General features: G+C 41.6%; 1 protein-coding gene and 1 long non-coding RNA gene across 12 annotated transcripts in view; one reads left to right on the top strand and one right to left on the bottom strand.

Annotated features, from left to right (window-relative positions):
* LOC101882775 (uncharacterized) overlaps window positions 1-21315 on the bottom strand; it is a 73809-nt gene that overhangs the window by 25112 nt on the left and 27382 nt on the right. For 7 of the 11 annotated variants that reach the window (XR_012399611.1, XR_012399606.1, XR_012399605.1 and 4 more), the window contains one exon: window positions 9989-10129. This is a non-coding gene — a long non-coding RNA (uncharacterized lncRNA). Of the gene's footprint in view, window positions 1-6416; window positions 10130-18150; window positions 18217-21315 lie in introns of those variants that run through there. The other 4 variants (XR_012399604.1, XR_012399609.1, XR_012399610.1 and 1 more) reach the window with 2 other exon arrangements.
* Window positions 1781-20204, top strand: LOC141375018 (myosin-7-like). Its single transcript, XM_021470415.3, has 39 exons — window positions 1781-1881; window positions 1965-1999; window positions 5095-5301; window positions 5788-5931; window positions 6011-6167; window positions 6310-6337; window positions 6427-6529; window positions 7285-7377; window positions 7454-7517; window positions 7591-7689; window positions 7782-7885; window positions 8425-8563; window positions 8654-8772; window positions 8864-9013; window positions 9090-9260; window positions 9342-9651; window positions 9748-9827; window positions 9947-10152; window positions 10234-10357; window positions 10572-10708; window positions 10779-11034; window positions 11116-11358; window positions 11439-11615; window positions 11697-11842; window positions 11935-12025; window positions 12105-12494; window positions 12609-12735; window positions 12829-12947; window positions 13338-13534; window positions 13637-13820; window positions 13903-14068; window positions 14172-14296; window positions 14398-14706; window positions 14790-14993; window positions 15079-15375; window positions 15453-15557; window positions 15633-15728; window positions 15809-15943; window positions 19598-20204. The coding sequence occupies exons 3-39, from the start codon at window positions 5101-5103 to the stop codon at window positions 19616-19618; spliced, it is 5817 nt and encodes a 1938-aa protein (XP_021326090.2). The 5' UTR covers window positions 1781-1881; window positions 1965-1999; window positions 5095-5100; the 3' UTR covers window positions 19619-20204.

Genomic DNA, 21315 nt, shown 5'->3' with positions numbered 1-21315 from the left:
GATTTTATTTTTAGTATTGATTGTGTTCAAGGGCGAGGCAGTGACGCAGTAGGTAGTGCTGTCGCCTCACAGCAAGAAGGTCGCTGGTTCGAACCTGGAACCTCGGCTCAGTTGGCGTTTCTTTGTGGAGTTTGCATGTTCTCCCTGCGTTCGCTTGGGTTTGCTCCAGTTTCCCCCACAGTCCAAAGACATGTAGTACAGATAAATTGGGTAGGCTAAATTGTCCGTATGTGTGAGTGTATGAATGTGTGTGTGGATGTTTCCCAGAGATGGGTTGTAGCTGGAAGGGCATCCGCTGCGTAAAAACTTGCTGGATAAGTTGGTGGTTCAATCCGCTGTGGCGACGCCGGATTAATAAAGGGACTAAGCCGACAAGAAAATGAATGAATAAACTGTGTTCAGCACTTTGGGCACTGTTGCGTTGTAAAAAATGTGCTACATAAATAAACTAAACTAAACTAGAAACTTTGCAAGTACATGTCAACATATACTAACCGTAACCCCAACCCTAATCCCAACAGTCTACTTATAATCTAATGAGAATTAGTTGCAATGTAACTTTCTATTGTTTCTATTGATGTATTGATGAGAGAATATTTGGTCTTGGTCCAACTAATTGAAAATTTGGAATCTGAGGGTTAAAAAAATCAAACACTTTAATCACCTTTAAGCTGTGGTCACACTGGGCTTTTCTCCCCATAGACTTCCATTCATACACACGCGAATGCATCTTGTTTAATCTGCGTACGGCAGAATTTCGCACACACAATCTCTAGTGTGAACGCAGCTTCAAAATGTTTTAGATTAAATTCTTAGCAATGCATATAAGTATAAATAATGAAAAATAAATTTTGTATATATTTACTGTAGGAAACTGACAAAATATCTTCATGGAGCACGATCCTAACTTAATATTCTAATGATTTTTGGCATAAAAAAGACCAATTTGACTCAATATTTGGAAAATTTTGACAATAGCTAAAAATACATTGTATGTGCATCATAAGACTGGTTTTTGTGGTCCACAGCCACATTTGTGACATTTCAAAGGTGTTTAAGGATATATAGAAAGATATTTGCTTTGTTTTGCATCATAAATAACTAATAATGTATAGATATTTAAAATGCAAAACAAAGCCTATAAAGTTTAAAAACACATATATGTTGTTCAACAATTATAATTATTTTTTAGGACTGCTTACTTGCCCAGTTTGTAGCTTGTGGCATTCATTAGTTAACTGCAATCTTGTTTTAGGACAAAATACACATATTTATTTTTTAATTCATAGATAATACAATTTTAGTGCAATCAAGCAATTAAAACTAAAACTGAAAACTCTGTGTTCAACAGAAGAATGAAACTGAAACAGTGGGTGATGACAAAGGAAAATATACTGAAAAAAGCAGCCATTGACTTTAATAGTAATGTCTATTCCTATTATAGATGTCAAAAGCTGATTATTCTCAAAATAGTTCTGAATATCTTGCTTTATGTTCAAGAGAAGAAATTCATAAAAGCTTTGCCAACCACTTGAGTATGAGTAAAATTACATTTTAGAGTAAACTATCTATTCATTGCTGCCTTTTTGCATTGGTCAAATGTGATTTTGATTATTTTGAACACATTTAGGACTGTTTCCCTTTGAATATGTCCCATTATGGGATGTTGTTGGCAGCAGTGGAATGACTGGAGTGTTTGAAAAACTATGCTTATCCCTCCCTGCCTCAGACGAACACAATAGCGGTGGTTTGGCATAACAGTGTGCCAACTCCCTTATTTAGATGGATAGTGGCTTTATAAAAGAGAGGAGGCACACGCTGTTGAGAGGATCTTCAGCTTTGCCCATTCAACTTTCCATCAAGCCTACAACTAGTGAACAGGTAACGTGCAAATATGTATAGTCATCCAGCAAGATGTGGGATTGTTCTGAGTCATGATGATGTTTTGAATGCATTGTTTACAGGGCAGTGATCTTGTCTGTGGTGGACGCTGTCAGAGGTAATAATGTATGATTGTGAAGCATGCATTTGATGAAGAATATGGAGATGCAATTGTTAAAGCAATACACCATCATTAACCTAAGTCAGAAGATTGACTGTGGCATTGAGTAACTATTAATAACATACAAAGAGGTATGAAAGATTTAGATCGTTCTTCACCTTCCCACTGTCTACACTATAACAAATGCTGGGTTGAATTAACAGAACACTGGGTCAAATATGGACATTTGTGTGTGTCTATTTTTTCAAGCCAGCATTTTTAGAGTGCATATCTGTGTTAAATATATTTATTTAAATTAATTACTAATTACTAATAATGATTGCTTTTGTATAAACGGGTGGAAAATAAATTTGCTGGAAAACAAATATCTAAAGAATAATAACTGTGTGAACTAATTACGGGTTATTCTGTAGGAAAGGGACTAAAGAGCCAGATGTTTATAGTCTATAGTCTTAACTATACCTCATAATTAAACTCATCATAACAGTGTGATCTTAATGAGCTCGTCTGTTGATTTCTGGATGCTTTCTCAACTGCTGTTTTCTCAATTTTCTTATGTTTAGTTCATTATTTAGATGAAAGCGTATGGCAAACACATTGATTTAATGTATCTCAGCAGTGTGGATGCTTATTTTTACCAATAGAGTCTGGCTGGAGATTTGCACTTGCACTTTCAGGCTTGCACTCTCGGACTTGCACTTTCAGGCAACCGTGCTTCCTCTGCAAGTGACGTCATTTACAATCGACATCATCGATTGTAATTTATCGGTCATCATTAACATTAGTGCTCTTTTTCTAAGCGTTCACTGTAGTTTCTAGCAACATTCGGTGACAGGCGCTGCAGTTGCTATAGTTACGTAAACAGATCGTAAAGAGCCATGAATGCTTTTCTCACAACAGCTCTGCAGTACACATCATCTGTGGCGTATTTCTTTGCATTAAGCGAGTCGAAACGTTCCCCTATCGAGTCTGTCTCGACATTATGTTTGTCAAACTGGGCTGGGATCATGTGGAGACTTTTGAAGCTGAACTGAAACTGCTATTTCTTTTCATTTCAGACACGCATATATTAGTTTATTTATTAAATAGTTTATTGAATGATTTATCTACAGTCCGGGAGCCCTTTATTTAAAACACTTTGTTTGGGTGAGAATGCTTGCATTTTGAGTGTCATTTGTTCAGGGAGCTGATTTGATCCCTTAAATGTTTTAAGAGGACATTGTTACTAAGGACTAAGGGGAAATACTTAACAACAGCCTTAAATTCCTTAAGCTGATCGTTTTTTTGTTTTGTTCTTGGAACCCAACCTTTACTAAGGGTACCGTTAACCTTCAAACTGGGCGATTTTTTTGGTTAGGGACTTTCATGCAACCGAGCCCTGCACTGTCCTGCCACATCACTTGCATCGACATCTGCATTTTTATTTGCAATCGTCCTGGGACCTGCTGAATAAAGAATAGTTTCCCAAGTCATTTAAGAATCATTGCAGTAACGTTGAAGCATTATAATCATATGAATACACAAACTGCTATTCGGGGAGTGAGGGGATCTGTCATGGTATACAACTTAACTACTTAGAATTATTTGACAACGTCGTCAATGGCAACGCAAACAAACTGGAAAATTACTTCCAGTTTATTTGTGTTGACTACAAGTGATGTGACAGGAGAGTGCAGGTGTTGATTGTAAATGATGTCACTCGCAGAGGAAGCACAGTTGCCTGATGCTGCGTTCACACCAGACGCAGAACGCGCGTCAATCGCGAGTGATTTACATGTTAAGTCAATGCAAACGCGCAAATAGACATCCTGCGGCGCGATACGTGCGAATGGCTTAAGTTCAAAAGTCTGAACTTTAGCGGACATTCGCGCCGCGTTAACCAATCAGTAGCTTGCTCTTGTGGGGGTGTGATTGTGACGTACACCTGTAGTTGGTGTCCAGGGAGAAATCCTTCAGCCGACACCGACAAAAAGTTAAAAGAGTTCAAAAGTTCACCGCAAAAAGCCTCCATCATCCTGGTTCAGTTTTTGGAGGAGTTTATGAGCTCACAGAGCTGGTGCACCTCTGAAAGAATCTAGTGGACTCAGACACGACCCTAAACGTATAGACGCTGTTTTTCAGCCTTCATAAAGCACATAAACACTGATATTTTCTCAATAAAATCCATGTTAGCCATTTAGCTATGAAGCCCTGCCCATCACGCGAGTCCGCGTCTGTTCTAAGGTAAATTTGACGCACAAATGAAGCGAATTTGACACGCAAATTATGTGGGGTTTGATGCGCGAATGAAGCGGGGTTTAACGCGCGAACGAAGCGGGGTTTAACGCGCGAACGAAGCGGGGTTTAACGCGCGAACGAAGCGGGGTTTAACGCGCGAACGAAGCGGGGTTTAACACGCGAACGAAGCGGGGTTTAACGCGCGAATGAAGCGGGGTTTAACGCGCGAATGAAGCGGGGTTTAACGCGCGAATGAAGCGGGGTTTAACGCGCGAATGAAGCAGGATTTAAAGCGCGAATGAAGCCAGTAAACTCAAATGTTCACGCGGTGAACAGAAGCCTTGCCCATTACGCGAGTCCGCGTCTGTTCTAAGGTGAATTTGACGCGCGAATGAAGCGGATTTGACACGCGAATAAAGTGGATTTGACGCGCGAATGAAGCGTATTTGACAAGCGAATGAAGCGGATTTGACATGCAAATGAAGCGGACTTGAAGCGGATTTGACGCGCAAATGAAGCGGATTTGACATGCAAATGAAGCGGATTTGACATGCAAATGAAGTGGACTTGAAGCGGATTTGACGCGCGAATGAAGCGGGGTTTGACGCGCGAATGAAGCGAGTAAACTCAAATGTTTTATGAGGTTATTTACACGCGAATAGCGCAATTTATCCCCGCTTTCCTTGTCTGGTGTGAATGCAGCATGAGAGTGCAAGCCTGAAAGTGCAAATCTTCTCATTTTTACTGCAAATCAAAAACAAAAGAAAACAGCACTGTGCTGCTGCAGTTCACGTAATAGCCACTGGTGATGCTAATAACAGTTTCTGATTTGTTCACATCCCCCCTTGTAAGCTTATAATGTGTTAACTCTTTAGTGAAAGATGGGGGATGCTCTGATGGAGGAGTTTGGAGCTGCGGCTCCGTATCTCAGGAAGTCGGACCGGGAGCGTCTGGAGGCCCAAACTCGCCCCTTTGACATGAAAAAGGAATGTTTCGTCCCGGATACTGATGAAGAGTATGTGAAAGGAAGCATTATCAGTCGGGATGGTGATAAAGTCACCTGTGAGACTGAAAAAGGGAAAGTAAGTTACAGTTATCTGTGCTGAGTAGTGCACGGCTCTCTGGAATATTTGATTCTGATTGGTCAACCTTGACATTAAAAGATATGTTATTTCCAGATGACAACTAATAACACATGCTCATCTGGAAGCTTCAGTACATCATGGCTATTGAACACATTCATATTTATATGTTTATTAATCACACATTTGTTCTTGGCTGGATCTTGTGACTGAATAATAAGTATTTTAGTGCAGACTGCATACGGCTTCACATTTAATTGAAGAGCTAGTCAAATATTACAGCTCAAATCAATATTTTGTGTCTAATTGCTTCGATTAGCCATGTAATACACGGGATAATGTACATCCAGTCGGTTTTTATTGTAGTATAAGTTCCTACAGTCTTCTGATAAACCTGTCAGGCTTTAATCCCCCTCTATCACTTAACTATCTTGGAGAAACACATAGTTTTGAGTAAAAACCGTTGAAGCATGCATATTTTTACAGACCGTCACTGTGAAGGAGTGCGATGTTCACCCTCAGAACCCGCCAAAGTTTGATAAGATTGAGGACATGGCGATGTTCACCTTCCTGCACGAGCCTGCTGTGCTGTTTAACCTCAAAGAGCGTTACGCAGCCTGGATGATCTACGTGAGTGGAGTCTTAAAACACTCTCACACTCACTTTATGATGGAGGAGCAGATCTAAAGCTGCTGTCGATCTCTTCCAGACCTACTCTGGCCTCTTCTGTGTCACTGTCAACCCCTACAAGTGGCTGCCAGTGTACAATCAGGAGGTGGTTCTGGCTTACAGAGGAAAGAAGAGGAGTGAAGCTCCTCCTCACATCTTCTCCATCTCTGACAACGCCTACCAGTACATGCTGTCAGGTGCGTCACCAGTGGTTCACAGTTGAATGACAATTAACCTAAAATTCATTGCATCTTTTATCTAGTATTGCTGTTAGTCATACAAGAAAACTGATGGAAAACTTTGACCAACAATTCAACAATATTTGTATTGCCTTTTCAGACAGAGAAAATCAGTCTATTCTTATCACGTAAGTCTGATTATGCAGATCACTTTCTATGGCTTTGATTAAAAGATAAATGTGTAGTCTTTTGACATGTTTTATTTTTGTACCTGAAGTGGAGAATCTGGTGCTGGAAAGACTGTGAACACTAAGAGAGTCATTCAGTATTTTGCCAGCATTGCTGCTAGTCCTACAAAGAAGGAGACCACTGAAAAGAAGGTGAAATGAGGAAATCGAGATAAATGCATGGTTTCTGCTACATTCATTCTTCCATGGCGGGGCGTCACGCCAAAATTCATCCCGCCATGGCTACATTACAGCTTCTTATTCAAAACATATCAAAACGTATATTCAAAACGTATTAAAAGGTAAGTGAATTATAACAGCGCGAACTTTTCTGTAACCGTAATAGTGCTGTGCATCATTTGTTCAACCCTTTAAGGTGACATGCTGACTGACTGACTGGCTGACAGGTGCGTGATGCATGAGGCCAGCAAACACGACGTATAGCCGTTTCACTTTACTTCAGGACGCATTTATGCTACTCATTCATAAATATTCCTAGCAAATCTAATAAATGTTGGAGACATACTCGTTACATAAATCACTAGCACTAAATCACACTTCAGCAGCGTTTATTTGAGAGCGCACAAGAAGATCTGCGCGCTCTTGAAGCGGCTTATATTTGAGGGCGTGCAAGAAGTTTTGTGCACGAGCAGAGGAAATCGCCGTGCAAGCAGAGATTCACATGCTCGTACATGTAGGTTATTACATAAATGCAATCTCGACTTCTAATACTGCGCTCACAACATTTGTCATTGAAATAACGCCATGGGTATTTGGTAGATCTGTGTAAAAAAAAGGACTGCCTCTATAGTAGGAAAAAATCCTAGAGAAAACACTGAAATGGATTCAAAATAAAATAGTTCTGCCATTTTGTTTATTGTCCAGTTGCTAAATGTTGTGTTTTCTAGGGTACTCTGGAGGATCAAATCATCCAGTGTAATCCTGCTCTTGAGGCCTTTGGGAATGCCAAGACCATCAGGAATGACAACTCCTCCAGATTTGTAAGTAAATACAATGAGATTCAAAATGACAAAATGGCTTTTAATTAAAAGCAAACGCTTTCATCTTCTCAAACAGGGCAAGTTCATCCGCATTCACTTTGCAGCAAATGGGAAACTGGCTTCAGCAGATATAGAAACTTGTATGAACACTCTTATTCTTAGTTCCAAATACTTAATGGATTCATGATTTAAAGCAAATGTTCTTTGTCACAGATCTCCTGGAGAAGTCTCGTGTGACTTTCCAGCTCAAGGCTGAGAGAGATTATCACATCTTCTACCAGATTCTGTCTCAGAAGAAACCAGAACTTCTGGGTGAGCAAAATCACACATCTAGTAACAAAACTACAAGGTAAGAGACACAAATTTCTTGCATTTCTCATAAAAACTTATTCTCACTCTCTCAGAGATGCTGCTGATCACAGCAAACCCGTACGATTATGCCTTCATCTCCCAAGGAGAGACACAAGTTGCTTCAATTAATGACGCTGATGAGCTGATGGCTACAGATGTGCGTATGATGACAAATCATTTTAAAAATCTAAAAAAAACTTTGTTTTTTTTTCATGTTCATGCAGTATTAATCTCTACAGCTAGTGTATGGATGTTTCTCAGTAATGGGTTGCAGCTGGAAGGGCATCCGCTGCGTAAAACATATGCTGGATACATTGGCGGTTCATTCCGCTGTGGTGACCCCTTATTTATAAAGGGACCAAGCCGAAAAGAAAATGAGTGAATGAACGAATCTTTATAAAGCAAAAATGCATATAAAACAAAGTGTAGACCAGATTCAGATGTGCAACAGAAACTGGCCCACATTTATTGAAATATGTTCTTAGCTGTGATAAGTAAATAAGCATGTGATACAATATGTAAATATTTATAATGTCCATGATAAGAAAGTTGTAGAGATATGACAGAAGAGTGAATGCGATGAATAAAATATAATGTCTATGCATTAGTCACTAAAGCAACAAGTAGCCTGTGATTGAGTCTATTAGTTATTTTTACTACTGGCTTTGTGAAAATGTGTAATATTCTGCATTACAGGAAGCGTTTGATGTGCTGGGCTTCACCCAAGAGGAGAAGAACAGCATCTACAAGCTGATTGGTGCCATCATGCACTACGGCAACATGAAGTTCAAGCAGAAGCAGAGAGAGGAACAGGCCGAGGCTGATGGCACTGAGGGTCAGTATTAGGGGGAAATGTTGACAATGTTGAAGGCATTGGTTGATAAACAGATAATTACTATCCATCATTTTCTCTTATTGATGACAGATGCTGATAAATCAGCTTATCTGATGGGCCTGAACTCTGCTGACCTCCTCAAGGCTCTGTGCCACCCAAGAGTCAAAGTAGGAAATGAGTGGGTCACCAAAGGACAGAATGTCCAGCAGGTTGAAATGATCCCATTGTTGACAAAACAACCTAATATCTGTGTACTAAGACATAGTCTTATTGATTTACTGTTCATACCCCCACACAAAGGTATACTATGCTGTTGGTGCCCTTTCCAAATCTGTATATGAGAAGATGTTCCTCTGGATGGTGGTGAGAATCAACCAATCCCTGGACACCAGACAGCCTCGGCAGTACTTCATTGGTGTGCTGGACATTGCTGGCTTTGAGATCTTTGATGTAAGCTGATTAATGATATTCAAATACTCTAGTTGTGTTTGCTGTGTCATGATTCTATAATATATTTCACTTGCAGTTCAACACCTTTGAGCAGCTGTGCATCAACTTCACTAATGAGAAGTTGCAGCAGTTCTTCAACCACCACATGTTTGTGCTGGAGCAAGAGGAATACAAGAAGGAAGGGATTGAGTGGACGTTCATTGACTTCGGCATGGACTTACAGGCTTGTATTGATCTCATTGAAAAGGTGCGTGAGCAAAGTCATCTCGTTTTGAAACTTAATAGCTACTTTTACATTCAGTTGGATAAGTGTCATTTTTAATCCCAGCCCATGGGTATCATGTCCATCCTTGAAGAGGAGTGCATGTTCCCTAAAGCCAGTGATGCAACCTTTAAAGCAAAGCTTTATGACAACCACTTGGGGAAATCCAACAATTTCCAGAAGCCCAGGATTGTCAAGGGTAAACCAGAGGCTCATTTCTCCCTGGTTCACTACGCTGGCACTGTTGACTACAACATCAATAACTGGCTGGTGAAGAACAAGGATCCTCTCAACGAGACTGTTGTTGGCCTGTATCAGAAGTCCACCATGAAACTGTTGTCAAACCTGTTTGCTAATTATACTGGTGCTGACTTAGGTGAGTTTTTTTATTTCAAAAAGGAACAATCCTTAAGACAAAGACTTATTGCAATATTCAAGAAATATTAAGGATGATAATGGTTTCTTTCAACAGCCATGGAGGGAGGAGGTGGGAAAACAAAGGAGAAGAAGAAAAAGGGCTCTTCTTTCCAGACAGTATCTGCACTTCACAGGGTAAAACTTATTATTGTATTCATAGCAACAGGGAATAATATATTATGATTTGGTTTCCTAGATCACTATGCCAATCTAAAATATAAATGAGCAGAATGATGAATAATATCCATCCACAGGAGAACCTGAATAAGCTGATGACCAACTTGAGGTCAACTCACCCTCACTTTGTGCGCTGCATCATCCCCAATGAGACTAAGACTCCTGGGGCGATGGAGAATCCTCTGGTCATGCACCAGCTGCGCTGTAACGGTGTGCTGGAGGGCATCAGAATCTGCAGAAAGGGCTTTCCCAACAGGATCCTGTATGGAGATTTCAAGCAGAGGTGAAATTCACTTATTTATACAAAAGTTACAGATGAAACTGTAAAAAAATCAACATTTGTGTTCTCTTTCAAATATAACAGATATCGCATCCTGAACCCTGCTGCCATCCCAGATGGTCAGTTCATTGACAGCAGGAAAGGAGCTGAAAAGTTATTGGGATCGTTGGATATTGACCACAACCAGTACAAGTTTGGACATACCAAGGTTTTCATGTTGTAATCACTTCTTAAAGATTACCTGATAGAGTACCTCCTATGTTTAAAGTGCCTTTACATTGTTTTCTATACATAAATGCATTGGCACACAGACAGATGCTGAATAGCGACTGATGTTAATACCTTCCTAGAAAACAATGTTTACATTTTTAAAAGATCTGGTGTGGTTAAGCATCTCTGAAATTACAATTATATGTTTTAAGGTGTTCTTCAAGGCTGGACTGTTGGGAACCCTTGAAGAAATGAGAGATGATCGTCTTGCTCTCATTATCACCAATATTCAAGCTAGATCACGAGGTCTTCTCTCAAGAATTGAATTCCAGAAGCTTGTTGACCGCAGGTAACTAAGTGACCACCTAAATCTTTCAACACAAAAAGATAAATGGTACAGAAATTGTTGTATTTTTTAGAGATGCCTTGCTGGTGATCCAGTGGAATGTGCGTGCCTTCATGGGGGTCAAGAATTGGCCTTGGATGAAGCTGTACTTCAAGATCAAACCACTGCTCAGATCTGCTGAAGCTGAGAAAGAGATGGCCAACATGAAGGAAGAATTCCTGAAGTTGAAGGAGGCGTATGCCAAATCTGAAGCCCGCAGAAAGGAGCTTGAAGAAAAGATGGTTTCTCTTCTCCAAGAGAAGAATGACCTGCAGCTTGCAGTTCAAGCTGTGAGCATATATCATGAAAGAAACTTAATAATAAAAACATTTGGAAAATGAATACGAATAATGTTCTGTATCTGTAAACAGGAGCAAGATAATCTTTGCGATGCTGAAGAAAGATGTGAAGGTTTGATCAAGAACAAGATCCAGCTTGAGGCTAAAGCCAAAGAGCTGACGGAGAGGCTGGAGGATGAAGAGGAAATGAATGCTGAGCTGACTGCCAAGAAGAGAAAGCTGGAGGATGAATGCTCTGAACTCAAGAAAGACATTGATGATCTGGAGCTCACTCTGGCCAAAGTGGAGAAGGAGAAACATGCCACTGAGAACAAGGTTTGTTTTTCATTTTGACCTGGTTAGTGTTGCAGTAATGGTGTATTAAAAGTCCTTAATACAATGCCACAATTCTACAGGTTAAAAACCTGACAGAAGAGATGGCAGCTTTGGATGAGATTATTGCTAGGCTCACTAAGGAGAAGAAAGCTCTACAGGAGGCCCATCAGCAAACACTGGACGACCTCCAGAGTGAGGAAGACAAAGTCAACACACTCACCAAAGCCAAAGCCAAGCTGGAGCAGCAAGTGGATGATGTGGGTAGTTTGTTGAGACTTCAATGAAAAAGTTGACATTAATCATGAAAGGAAATAAAATACAAAATATCGTCTTTCCAGCTCGAAGGTTCCCTGGAACAGGAAAAGAAGCTTCGTATGGATCTGGAAAGGGCAAAGAGGAAGCTGGAGGGAGACTTAAAGTTGACCCAAGAGAGTGTGATGGACCTGGAAAATGACAAACAACAACTGGAAGAGAGACTTAAAAAGTAGGTTACAGTGGGGTGGAAAATATTTTTTTAACTAATCACTAATTACAAATCTCTGAATCCCTGTTAATCAAATATAATCTGCAAAACAGAAAAGATTTTGAGATCAGCCAGCTCACTAGCAGGATTGAAGATGAGCAAGCAATGGCAACCCAACTCCAGAAGAAACTGAAGGAGCTGCAGGTAAAGTTCTTAATTCCTAACAAGAAACAGATGGATAACTAGGACCTCTAGCTGTAACATTGGTTTTCCTCAATATCAGGCCCGAATTGAGGAGCTTGAGGAAGAGCTGGAGGCTGAGAGAGCTGCTCGTGCCAAAGTTGAGAAACAGAGAGCCGATCTGTCCAGAGAACTGGAGGAGATCAGCGAGAGGTTGGAGGAGGCTGGTGGAGCCACCGCTGCCCAGATCGAGATGAACAAGAAACGTGAAGCTGAGTTCCAGAAACTGCGCAGAGACCTTGAAGAGGCCACTCTGCAGCATGAGGCCACTGCTTCTACCCTAAGGAAGAAACATGCCGACAGTGTGTCTGATCTGGGAGAGCAGATCGACAACCTTCAGAGAGTCAAGCAGAAGCTGGAGAAAGAGAAGAGCGAACTCAGACTGGAACTGGACGATGTGGTCTCCAACATGGAGCAGCTTGCCAAGGCCAAGGTAATGAATTCTCCCATGACACTATTTAAACTGTTTTATTCCAGTTCAGCTGTTCTTAAAAATAATGTATTGTTTCATAATTTAATAATCACTATCTATATAATATATCTCAAGGCAAACCTAGAGAAGATGTGCAGGACCCTTGAAGACCAGATGTCAGAATATAGAACAAAATATGAAGAAGGGCAACGCAGCATCAATGACTTTACAATGCAAAAAGCAAGATTGCAAACCGAAAATGGTATGTACTCAGATAATGTATTTATGTTTTCTGTTAGACTAATTCAAGATCAAATGCTACTTTTTGCAACTTAAAGGCTTCATTTCAATTTAGGGGAGCTTACGAGACAGCTGGAAGAGAAAGACTCATTGGTCTCTCAGCTAACTAGAAGCAAGCAGTCCTACACCCAGCAGATTGAGGACCTCAAGAGACAACTTGAGGAGGAAGTCAAGGTATTGCAGCAATCAAAAATTCAGCGGCATATAATACAACCAAAAGTCATGTTACGAGGTCAGTCAAGTGCCTTGCTCATGTTTTGTCACTGAGGTAGTTTACTGCCTAAGATGTTTAGTCTTACTCAACCAGAAAATTTCTAGAAATAAACTTTGTTACTAGTCCTAGCCTTGGCTGTTGCTGGAATTTAGATTTATCAGAGGCTTAGAGTAGCACAGGACAGCCATCATTCACCTTAATCACTGCACTGTCACCCAATAAGCTATAATGGTTTAAATATCCATGGGATTCAACCCCACACCCCTCAAACGGACTAGAGGCTTATGCAGCAGCATTAGGGGTTAGGGAGTTCTCCATGACCAAAAACATTCATTTTAAATAACTTATAGGCAAAGAATGCCCTGGCACATGCAGTTCAGTCTGCTCGTCATGATTCTGACCTGCTGAGGGAACAATATGAAGAGGAGCAGGAAGCCAAAGCTGAGCTGCAGCGTAGTCTGTCCAAGGCAAACTCTGAAGTGGCTCAGTGGAGAACCAAGTATGAAACTGATGCCATCCAAAGGACTGAGGAGCTGGAGGATGCCAAGTAAGAAACTGAAAATATGTGGTTTCCTTTATAGCATATCACACAAATATCCACATTTTGAAAAGCCTCACAGACTTGTTTTGGAAATGTTCATTTATAAAGGAAGAAGCTGGCTCAGCGTCTGCAAGATGCAGAAGAAGCAGTGGAAGCTGTTAATGCTAAATGCTCCTCTCTGGAGAAGACCAAGCACAGGCTCCAGAATGAGATTGAAGATCTTATGGTGGACGTGGAGAGATCCAATGCTGCTGCTGCTGCTCTGGACAAGAAGCAAAGAAACTTTGACAAGGTGAACAAAAAACTGAGTGTTGAATAAATTACCAATTGAGAACCATCAGCAGATATTTAAAGCTTCTTTAAATAACAAACAGGTCCTAGCTGAGTGGAAGCAGAAGTATGAGGAGTCTCAGAGTGAGCTGGAAAGCTCCCAGAAGGAAGCCAGATCTCTGAGCACTGAACTGTTCAAGCTGAAGAACTCCTATGAGGAGTCTCTGGATCATTTGGAGAGCATGAAGAGAGAAAACAAGAACCTCCAAGGTTCCTCGATTTATTAGTCATTTAAGCATTCACATATTACTGAAATGAAATATTTCTCCTGGCTTTTCATGTATTAACTATCATTACATTTCTTAACCGGTAGAGGAGATTGCTGATCTTACTGAACAAATTGGTGAGTCTGGAAAGAACATACATGAACTGGAGAAAATGCGTAAGCAGTTGGAGCAGGAAAAAGCTGAAATTCAAGCAGCTCTGGAGGAAGCTGAGGTGAATTAATTGTAACCTGTAGATGTTGTATGTATAGTTTTTTGTAGTTGTACCCCTGAAAAGAGCCAATATGCTAACAATTTAAACTTTAATTTTGTTAGGGCTCCCTGGAGCATGAAGAAGGAAAGATTCTCAGAGCCCAGTTGGAGTTCAGTCAAATCAAAGCTGACATTGAGCGTAAGCTGTCTGAGAAAGATGAAGAGATGGAGCAGGCCAAGAGGAACCAGCAGAGAATGATTGATACCCTGCAGAGCTCACTGGAATCAGAGACTCGCAGCAGGAATGAAGCTCTCAGACTGAAGAAGAAGATGGAGGGAGACCTCAATGAGATGGAGATTCAGCTCAGCCAGGCTAACAGGCAGGCATCAGAAGCCCAGAAGCAACTCAAGAGTCTTCAGGGGCATCTTAAGGTATGAAACAAGATTTAAATTGTATAAACTAAACATTTGACAAATATCTGCTGTGCTCTCATTTGAAATCTTGTGTTTTGTAGGATGCCCAAATGCAACTGGATGATGCCCTACGTGCTAATGATGATCTCAAAGAGAACATCGCCATTGTGGAGAGACGCAACAATCTGCTGCAGGCTGAACTGGATGAGCTGAGATCCCTGGTGGAACAGACTGAGAGAGGAAGGAAACTGGCTGAGCAGGAACTGATGGACGTCAGTGAGAGAGTTCAGCTCCTGCATTCTCAGGTATGACACACCTGTATTAGTAAACTTCTTCTATTACACATGATCATCTGCAGACTTAATGAATGTCAACACTGTCCATGTTCAGAACACCAGCCTGCTGAATCAGAAGAAGAAGCTGGAGGGAGATAATACTCAGCTTCAGACTGAGGTTGAGGAGGCAGTGCAGGAGTGCAGGAATGCTGAGGAAAAGGCCAAGAAGGCCATCACTGATGCTGCCATGATGGCAGAGGAGCTGAAGAAGGAGCAGGACACCAGTGCTCATCTGGAGCGCATGAAGAAGAACATGGAGCAGACCATCAAGGACCTGCAGCACCGTCTGGATGAAGCTGAGCAGATCGCCATGAAGGGTGGCAAGAAGCAGGTCCAGAAACTGGAAGCCAGGGTAAGTTTATGAAACTCAGACATTGATACATTTGCTTTCTAAAGATTTGATAAATGCAAAAACATGTTTGTTGGTAGGTCAGAGAGCTGGAGAATGAGGTGGAGTTGGAACAGAAAAAGGCAAGCGAGTCTGTGAAAGGAATTCGTAAATATGAGAGACGCATCAAGGAGCTCACCTACCAGGTTACTTTTCTATTCACTGCAATACCCTAATCTTCAAACTATCCAGACCAAGAATAATCAATGATCTTTTAACAGACTGAGGAAGACCGTAAGAATCTGGCTCGTCTTCAAGATCTGGTGGACAAACTGCAGCTGAAGGTCAAGTCCTACAAGAGAGCTGCTGAAGAGGCTGTAAGTGCTTTTCTGGCACATCCATGCACTATATATACTATTTTGCATACTGTTTTTGTCAATAACCTTGTGTTGTTCAGGAGGAACAGGCCAATTCTAACCTGACCAAGTTCCGTAAGCTGCAGCATGAGCTGGACGAGGCAGAGGAGAGGGCTGATATTGCTGAATCTCAGGTCAACAAGCTGAGAGCCAAGAGCCGTGATTCAGGATCCAAGGTAAGATATCTCAGATTAATCCTATATTTTTGTGTATTACAGCTTTAAAAATAAATGAAGCAGAGGTCAATCTTTTACAGATTGGTGCAAGTGTTAAGGCTCCCGTATGTTTCAAACTAATTTGAAGAACAAACTGAAATGATGATTTGAAACAAAATCCAGCCAAAAAGTTCATTTTGGCAGTTTGAAAGTTCAGCAAAGCATACTTTTCTGTGGAGATTGTTTTGGATCCTAAACATTACTACTAGTGCGTGATGATAACACAATATGTGGGTGTGTTCTGAAACTCTGCCTGCTTTGATGTGCAACTGATTCTTATCTCATATCTACGAAGGTCAGACAGGAGAACAACCTCCAACAAAACACAAAGTTAGCAACATAAATACACGGGAGAGTCGAGTAGCAGAGCTGATATATTATTCACAGCTCTAAACCAGGGGTATCCAATCTTGGTCCTGTAGTGCTGGTGTTCTGCAGATTTTAGCTCCAACTTGCCTCAACATACCAGCAAGGATGTTTCTAGCAAGCAAAGTAAGAGCTTGATTAGCTAGCCCAGTGTTGTGATGAATCAGAAGCCATTGGATCCATTAGCAAGCTTTATTTAACACAAACATACACTCAGGGCCGACGCGTCCATAGAGGCGACCTAGGCGGCTGCCAAGGACGGCAGTATAGAGAGGGGGCGGCATCCCCGAAACTACCCTCACCACCTGCGCCCTCATCCGCGTCTAGGGTGGCAGAATAGAGAGAGCCGCATCCCCGAAACTACCCGCGCCCACAGTTATGTCTACGTCTAGGGCGGCAGAATAGAGAGGACGGCGTCCCCTAAACTACCCTCGCCACCTGCGCCTCGGGCGGTGTCCCCTAAACTACCCTTGCCTCAGTTATATCAGTGTCTAGGGCGGCAGAATAGAGAGGGGGTGGCGTCCCCAAAACTACCCTCGCCATCTGCGTTGTCATCTGCTTCTAGGGTGTCAGAATAGAGAGAGCGGCGTCCCCGAAACTACCCTCGCCATCCGCGCCCACAGTTATATCCGCGTCTAGGGAGGCAGAATAGAGAGGGCGGCGTCCCCTAAACTACCCTCGCCACCTCCGCCTTGGGTGGCATCCCCTAAACTACCCTCGCCTCAGTTATATCTGCGTCTAGGGCGGCAGAATAGAGAGGGCGGCGTCCCCTTAAACTACCCTTGCCACCTGTGCCTCAGGCGGCGTCCCCTAAACTACCCTCGCCTCAGTTATATCCGCGTCTAGGGCGGCAGAATAGAGAGGGTGCGGCTCCCCAAAACTACCCTCGCCACCCGCGCCCTCATCCGCGTTTAGGGTGGCAGAATAGAGAGAGTGGCGTCCCCGAAACTACCCTCGCCACCCGTGCCCACAGTTATATCCGCGTTTAGGGCGGCAGAATAGAGAGGGCGACATCCCCTAAACTACCCTCGCCACCCGTGCCTCGGGCTGCGTCCCCTAAACTACCCTCGCCTCAGTTATATCCGCGTCTAGGCGTCACCTCCGTTTTCACTTAGGTTACAGGGCGGCATGACCGTCATTTGCCTAGAGCGGCAGTTCAGCTTGCTCCGGCCCTGCATGCACTATAGCAAGAAAGGGACAAACCAGGAATCAAATCGTAGAACAGGCACAGCTCGGGGCAGGCAGATAACGTTCTCAGTCGAAGAAGCAGGCTAGTATTCGGGGCAGGCAGATATTAATCTCAATTGGTGAAACGGGCAAAAGTTCAGAACATAGATCAATCAGCAATGCAAAGAAAAACCGCTCGGTGATGACTGCTGGGCAAATCAAGACTTCGCACTGAACAGTGGCCTGAGTGAGGTTTATATGCACTGAGTAGATGAGAGACACCTGTGCTGAAATCAGTGACAGGCAGAAGGGCTTATGGGAATTTGAGTCCGAGAGTCTGATTAGAATTCGGTCGATGGCTCCCTCTGGTGGTGCACAAGAGGATTGGCCGCGCCGGAGCTAAAGTCAGCAGGACACCGGCCCTCCAGGACTGACTCTGGACACCCCTGATCTAGTAAGAGCTTGATTAGCTGGTTCAGGTGTGTTTGTTTAGGGTTGGAGCTAAACTCTCAAGGACACGGCCATCCAAAACCAAGTTTGGACATCCCTGCATTAAACAATGTTCAGTTTTGTGTCTGTCTGTGGCAAACAGAAAACAATGTAAAGGTGTGAGGTGTCATGCTGGTGCTTCTTGCCTTATGTGTGGAAGGCTGTTTGCCAGATGTTTAGAAAACAGTTCTTCTGTCACAGCTGCCATCATTCTGTTCAGGGATACAACACAACACATTTACAACCCCACCCACTGTACACTCTCTCTCTCTCTCAAAAAAAAAAAAAAAAAATGCTACACGGTGGTACAAATAATGTTCCTAGAGAAACAGTTTTGCTCTTTTGTAAAAACTGTATGTTATATGGTACAAAAAAAGACCTCTTTTGATACTGTTCTGTGCCTTTTAGGGTACAATTGAAATGAAGGCACACACTTGTTCTCATATTAAAGGTACAAAAGTGTTGAACAACTAATTTATTACAATACCAATGAAAATATACATGACTGGAAAGGCAAAGTGATTTATGAATAACTTCCATATTAACAAGAATCCTCATTTAAAAGCATATGTTTAAAGAAACTAATAAACATTCATTATTAAGTTCAATAATACAACACAATTTGTAAAATAAAAAACTATATTGTAAACTAAACATTTAAGGCATTTTAACTAAATGTTTGGTAAGCATTTTTGACACTGTTAAGGTACAAAGTGTCTTGTCACTGTAGTGGTACCTGCAGGCATCAGCTTTGTACCCTTGAAGGTGTACAACAGGGGTCACCAATCTCGGTCCTGGAGGGCCGGTGTCTCTGCAGGGTTTAGCTCCAACTTGCCTCAACACACCTGCCTGGATGATTCAAGTATACCTAGCAAGACCTTGATTAGCTTGTTCAGGTGTGTTTGATTAGAGTTGGAGCTAAAATCTGTATGGCTCTCCAGAAACAAGTTTGGTGACCCCTTGTGTACAATATTGTCTCTGCAGGTTTTAAAAACGAAACGTACATTTTGGTTTCCCATGGTACAAATCACGTCCTTAAAGGTACAAACTGCAATGGTACACATCTGTTTCTTTGTCTTAAGGTACAATTCTGTCCCATAGAAAGGTGCTGCCCCAGTGACTTGTACTTGAATTTTAATAATGCATTAGTAAATGTTCAATTATGATTAATAAATGCTGTACAAGTGTTGTTCATGATTAGTTCATGTTAGTAAATGCATTAACTAATGAACCTTATTGTAAAGTGTTACCATGGCTTCTTTGGTACAACATTGTACCATTTTTTAAGAGTGTAGCACAGCGCAGCTGAAGTGATTGAAAACAGTATACCATCGCTCAGCCTTTTCAAACTTCTTGTCCTTAAACAAAGAAACCAAACAGAATTTAGTTTGAAGTATACCGGGGCCTTTAGAGACTATTTCGTCTCTAGCGTCTTTACTTTTAGTGATGTTAGATGAGCTGTAAATGAATTCATGAAGAAGCACTTTTCTGCTTCCTAGTGTGTAAAATGTCAAAGTGAGTTTAATAGTCGATTTATTGTAAACTAATGCACTTTGCAAACACTTCTCTTTCCCTTTTCTCTTGCTTTCACAGAAAGGTCAGGAAGAAGAGTGAAGCTCTCGCTTGCATCTTACTGAAAGGTAGTGATGGGAAGTTCGGATCATTTTACTGACTCGGACCTTTGAGTCTCATTCAGCGAGATGGACAAATCTTTTTCAAGTCATGTTGTTTAATTTGCCAAAATGTCATTAAAATGTTACAAGCATCTTCCAAACACATCTACAACTAGCCCAAAGGTTGATCACACTGCAATCAAGAATGCTATACGAAAGAGAAAATAATCACTCATTGTTTACCTGGGTCTTTCATCTATGATTAGCTCAGCTCTACTGGCAAGTCTACAAATTAGAGTCACTCACGCATGTGACACAAACAGCACCATTTAGGCTTAACCAAGTCTCAAACAGTAGGACCCATGATTAGTTGATCTTTCCAGCCTTTGGGTTTTTCGGACAGTCATTCCAATGTGTGCACGTACAAATGAGTGAATCATTGCCTGAGAAGACTCATCGTTCCTGAGTCACATTAAAGATTCATTTAAAATCAATGAATCATTCAAGACCGACCCATCACTATTGTTTGGTTTGATTATGTGCTTCCTTACCTGTAGTTATGTAGAATAAACTGTGCAAATGAAACCTATCTTGTGGTCTTTGATATATTTGTTTTTTAATCTTAGGCAAGCACAATCCTATTCATAAGAGCAGTCAGTTCTTACAAGTATAAACTCTCTGTTGTAAACCACAGACATCCCATCTATAAATGTACATGTCATTCTGCAGGAGTTGCACTGTAAAACCTATTAAAATTAAGTTAAGGTAACTCAAACCATTTGAGGAAACCGATTGCAACAAACCATTTAAACAAACTGATCCTAGTGAGTACTGTGAACTTAATCCATTTGAGTAAACGAAGCAATTCGAGCACAATAAATGAAGAGAGGGCGACGTAGTGGAGCAGTAGGTAGTGTTGTCGCCTCACAGCAAGAAGGTTGCTGGGTCGCTGGTTCGAGCCTCGGCTCAGTTGGCGTTTCTGTGTGGAGTTTGCATGTTCTCCCTGCATTCGCGTGGGTTTCCTCTGGGTGCTCCGGTTTCCCACACAGTCCAAACACATGTGGTACAGGTGAATTGGGTAGGCTAAATTGTTTGTAGTGTATGAGTGTGTGTGTGGATGTTTCCCAGAGATGGGTTGCAGCTGGAAGGGCATCTGCTGCGTAAAAACGTGCTGGATAAGTTGGCGGTTCATTCCACTGTGGCAACCCCAGATTAATAAAGGGACTAAGCCGATAAGAAAATGATTGAATAAATGAAGAGAACTCAAACCAACTGAGCACTGTAAAACCCAATAAGGCAACTCAAACCGTTTGAGGAAACCGATTGCAACAAACCATTTGAGTTAAAAAAACTAATCTATATGAGTACTGTGAACTTACATTTTCACATGAGTGGAATTAACTTTCAGTCAATTTTGAGTTACCTACACCCATTCCATTTGATTAAGTTGACTGTCGGGTTTGACAGTGTGTTCATTTGTTTTTCCAATCTTAATTATAGTAAGTTTACCTTCCCAGTGTGTTTTTATGACCAGATAATATGTCATTTTAAAGTGAGTAAGTATTAGAGCGATGGATTGGAGTTGACTGTGGAAAAATAGACCGAACAGTAAGCATCCCCACCTGGTGCATATTAGATATTACAGTAGTGTAGAAGTGCTGGCAACCAACACAACTGTTTCTTGGCAAGCTTCATTTT

This window comes from Danio rerio, chromosome 24, assembly GCF_049306965.1.
Source record: "Danio rerio strain Tuebingen ecotype United States chromosome 24, GRCz12tu, whole genome shotgun sequence".
Taxonomy (NCBI): domain Eukaryota; kingdom Metazoa; phylum Chordata; class Actinopteri; order Cypriniformes; family Danionidae; genus Danio; species Danio rerio.
The sequence above is the reverse complement of the archived record's forward strand: the minus strand, read 5'-3'. Positions and strand labels throughout refer to the sequence as shown.

What these genes read in the sequence shown, in the direction of transcription:
- LOC141375018 (XM_021470415.3), top strand. Translation starts at nt 5,101, where the DNA reads ATGGGGGATGCTCTGATGGAGGAGTTTGGAGCTGCGGCTCCGTATCTC. An exon ending in CTACCAGTACATGCTGTCAG is followed by an intron (nt 6,168 to 6,309) that starts GTGCGTCACCAG and finishes TTGCCTTTTCAG; the next exon opens with ACAGAGAAAATCAGTCTATT. An exon ending in GCCGTGATTCAGGATCCAAG is followed by an intron (nt 15,944 to 19,597) that starts GTAAGATATCTC and finishes TTGCTTTCACAG; the next exon opens with AAAGGTCAGGAAGAAGAGTG.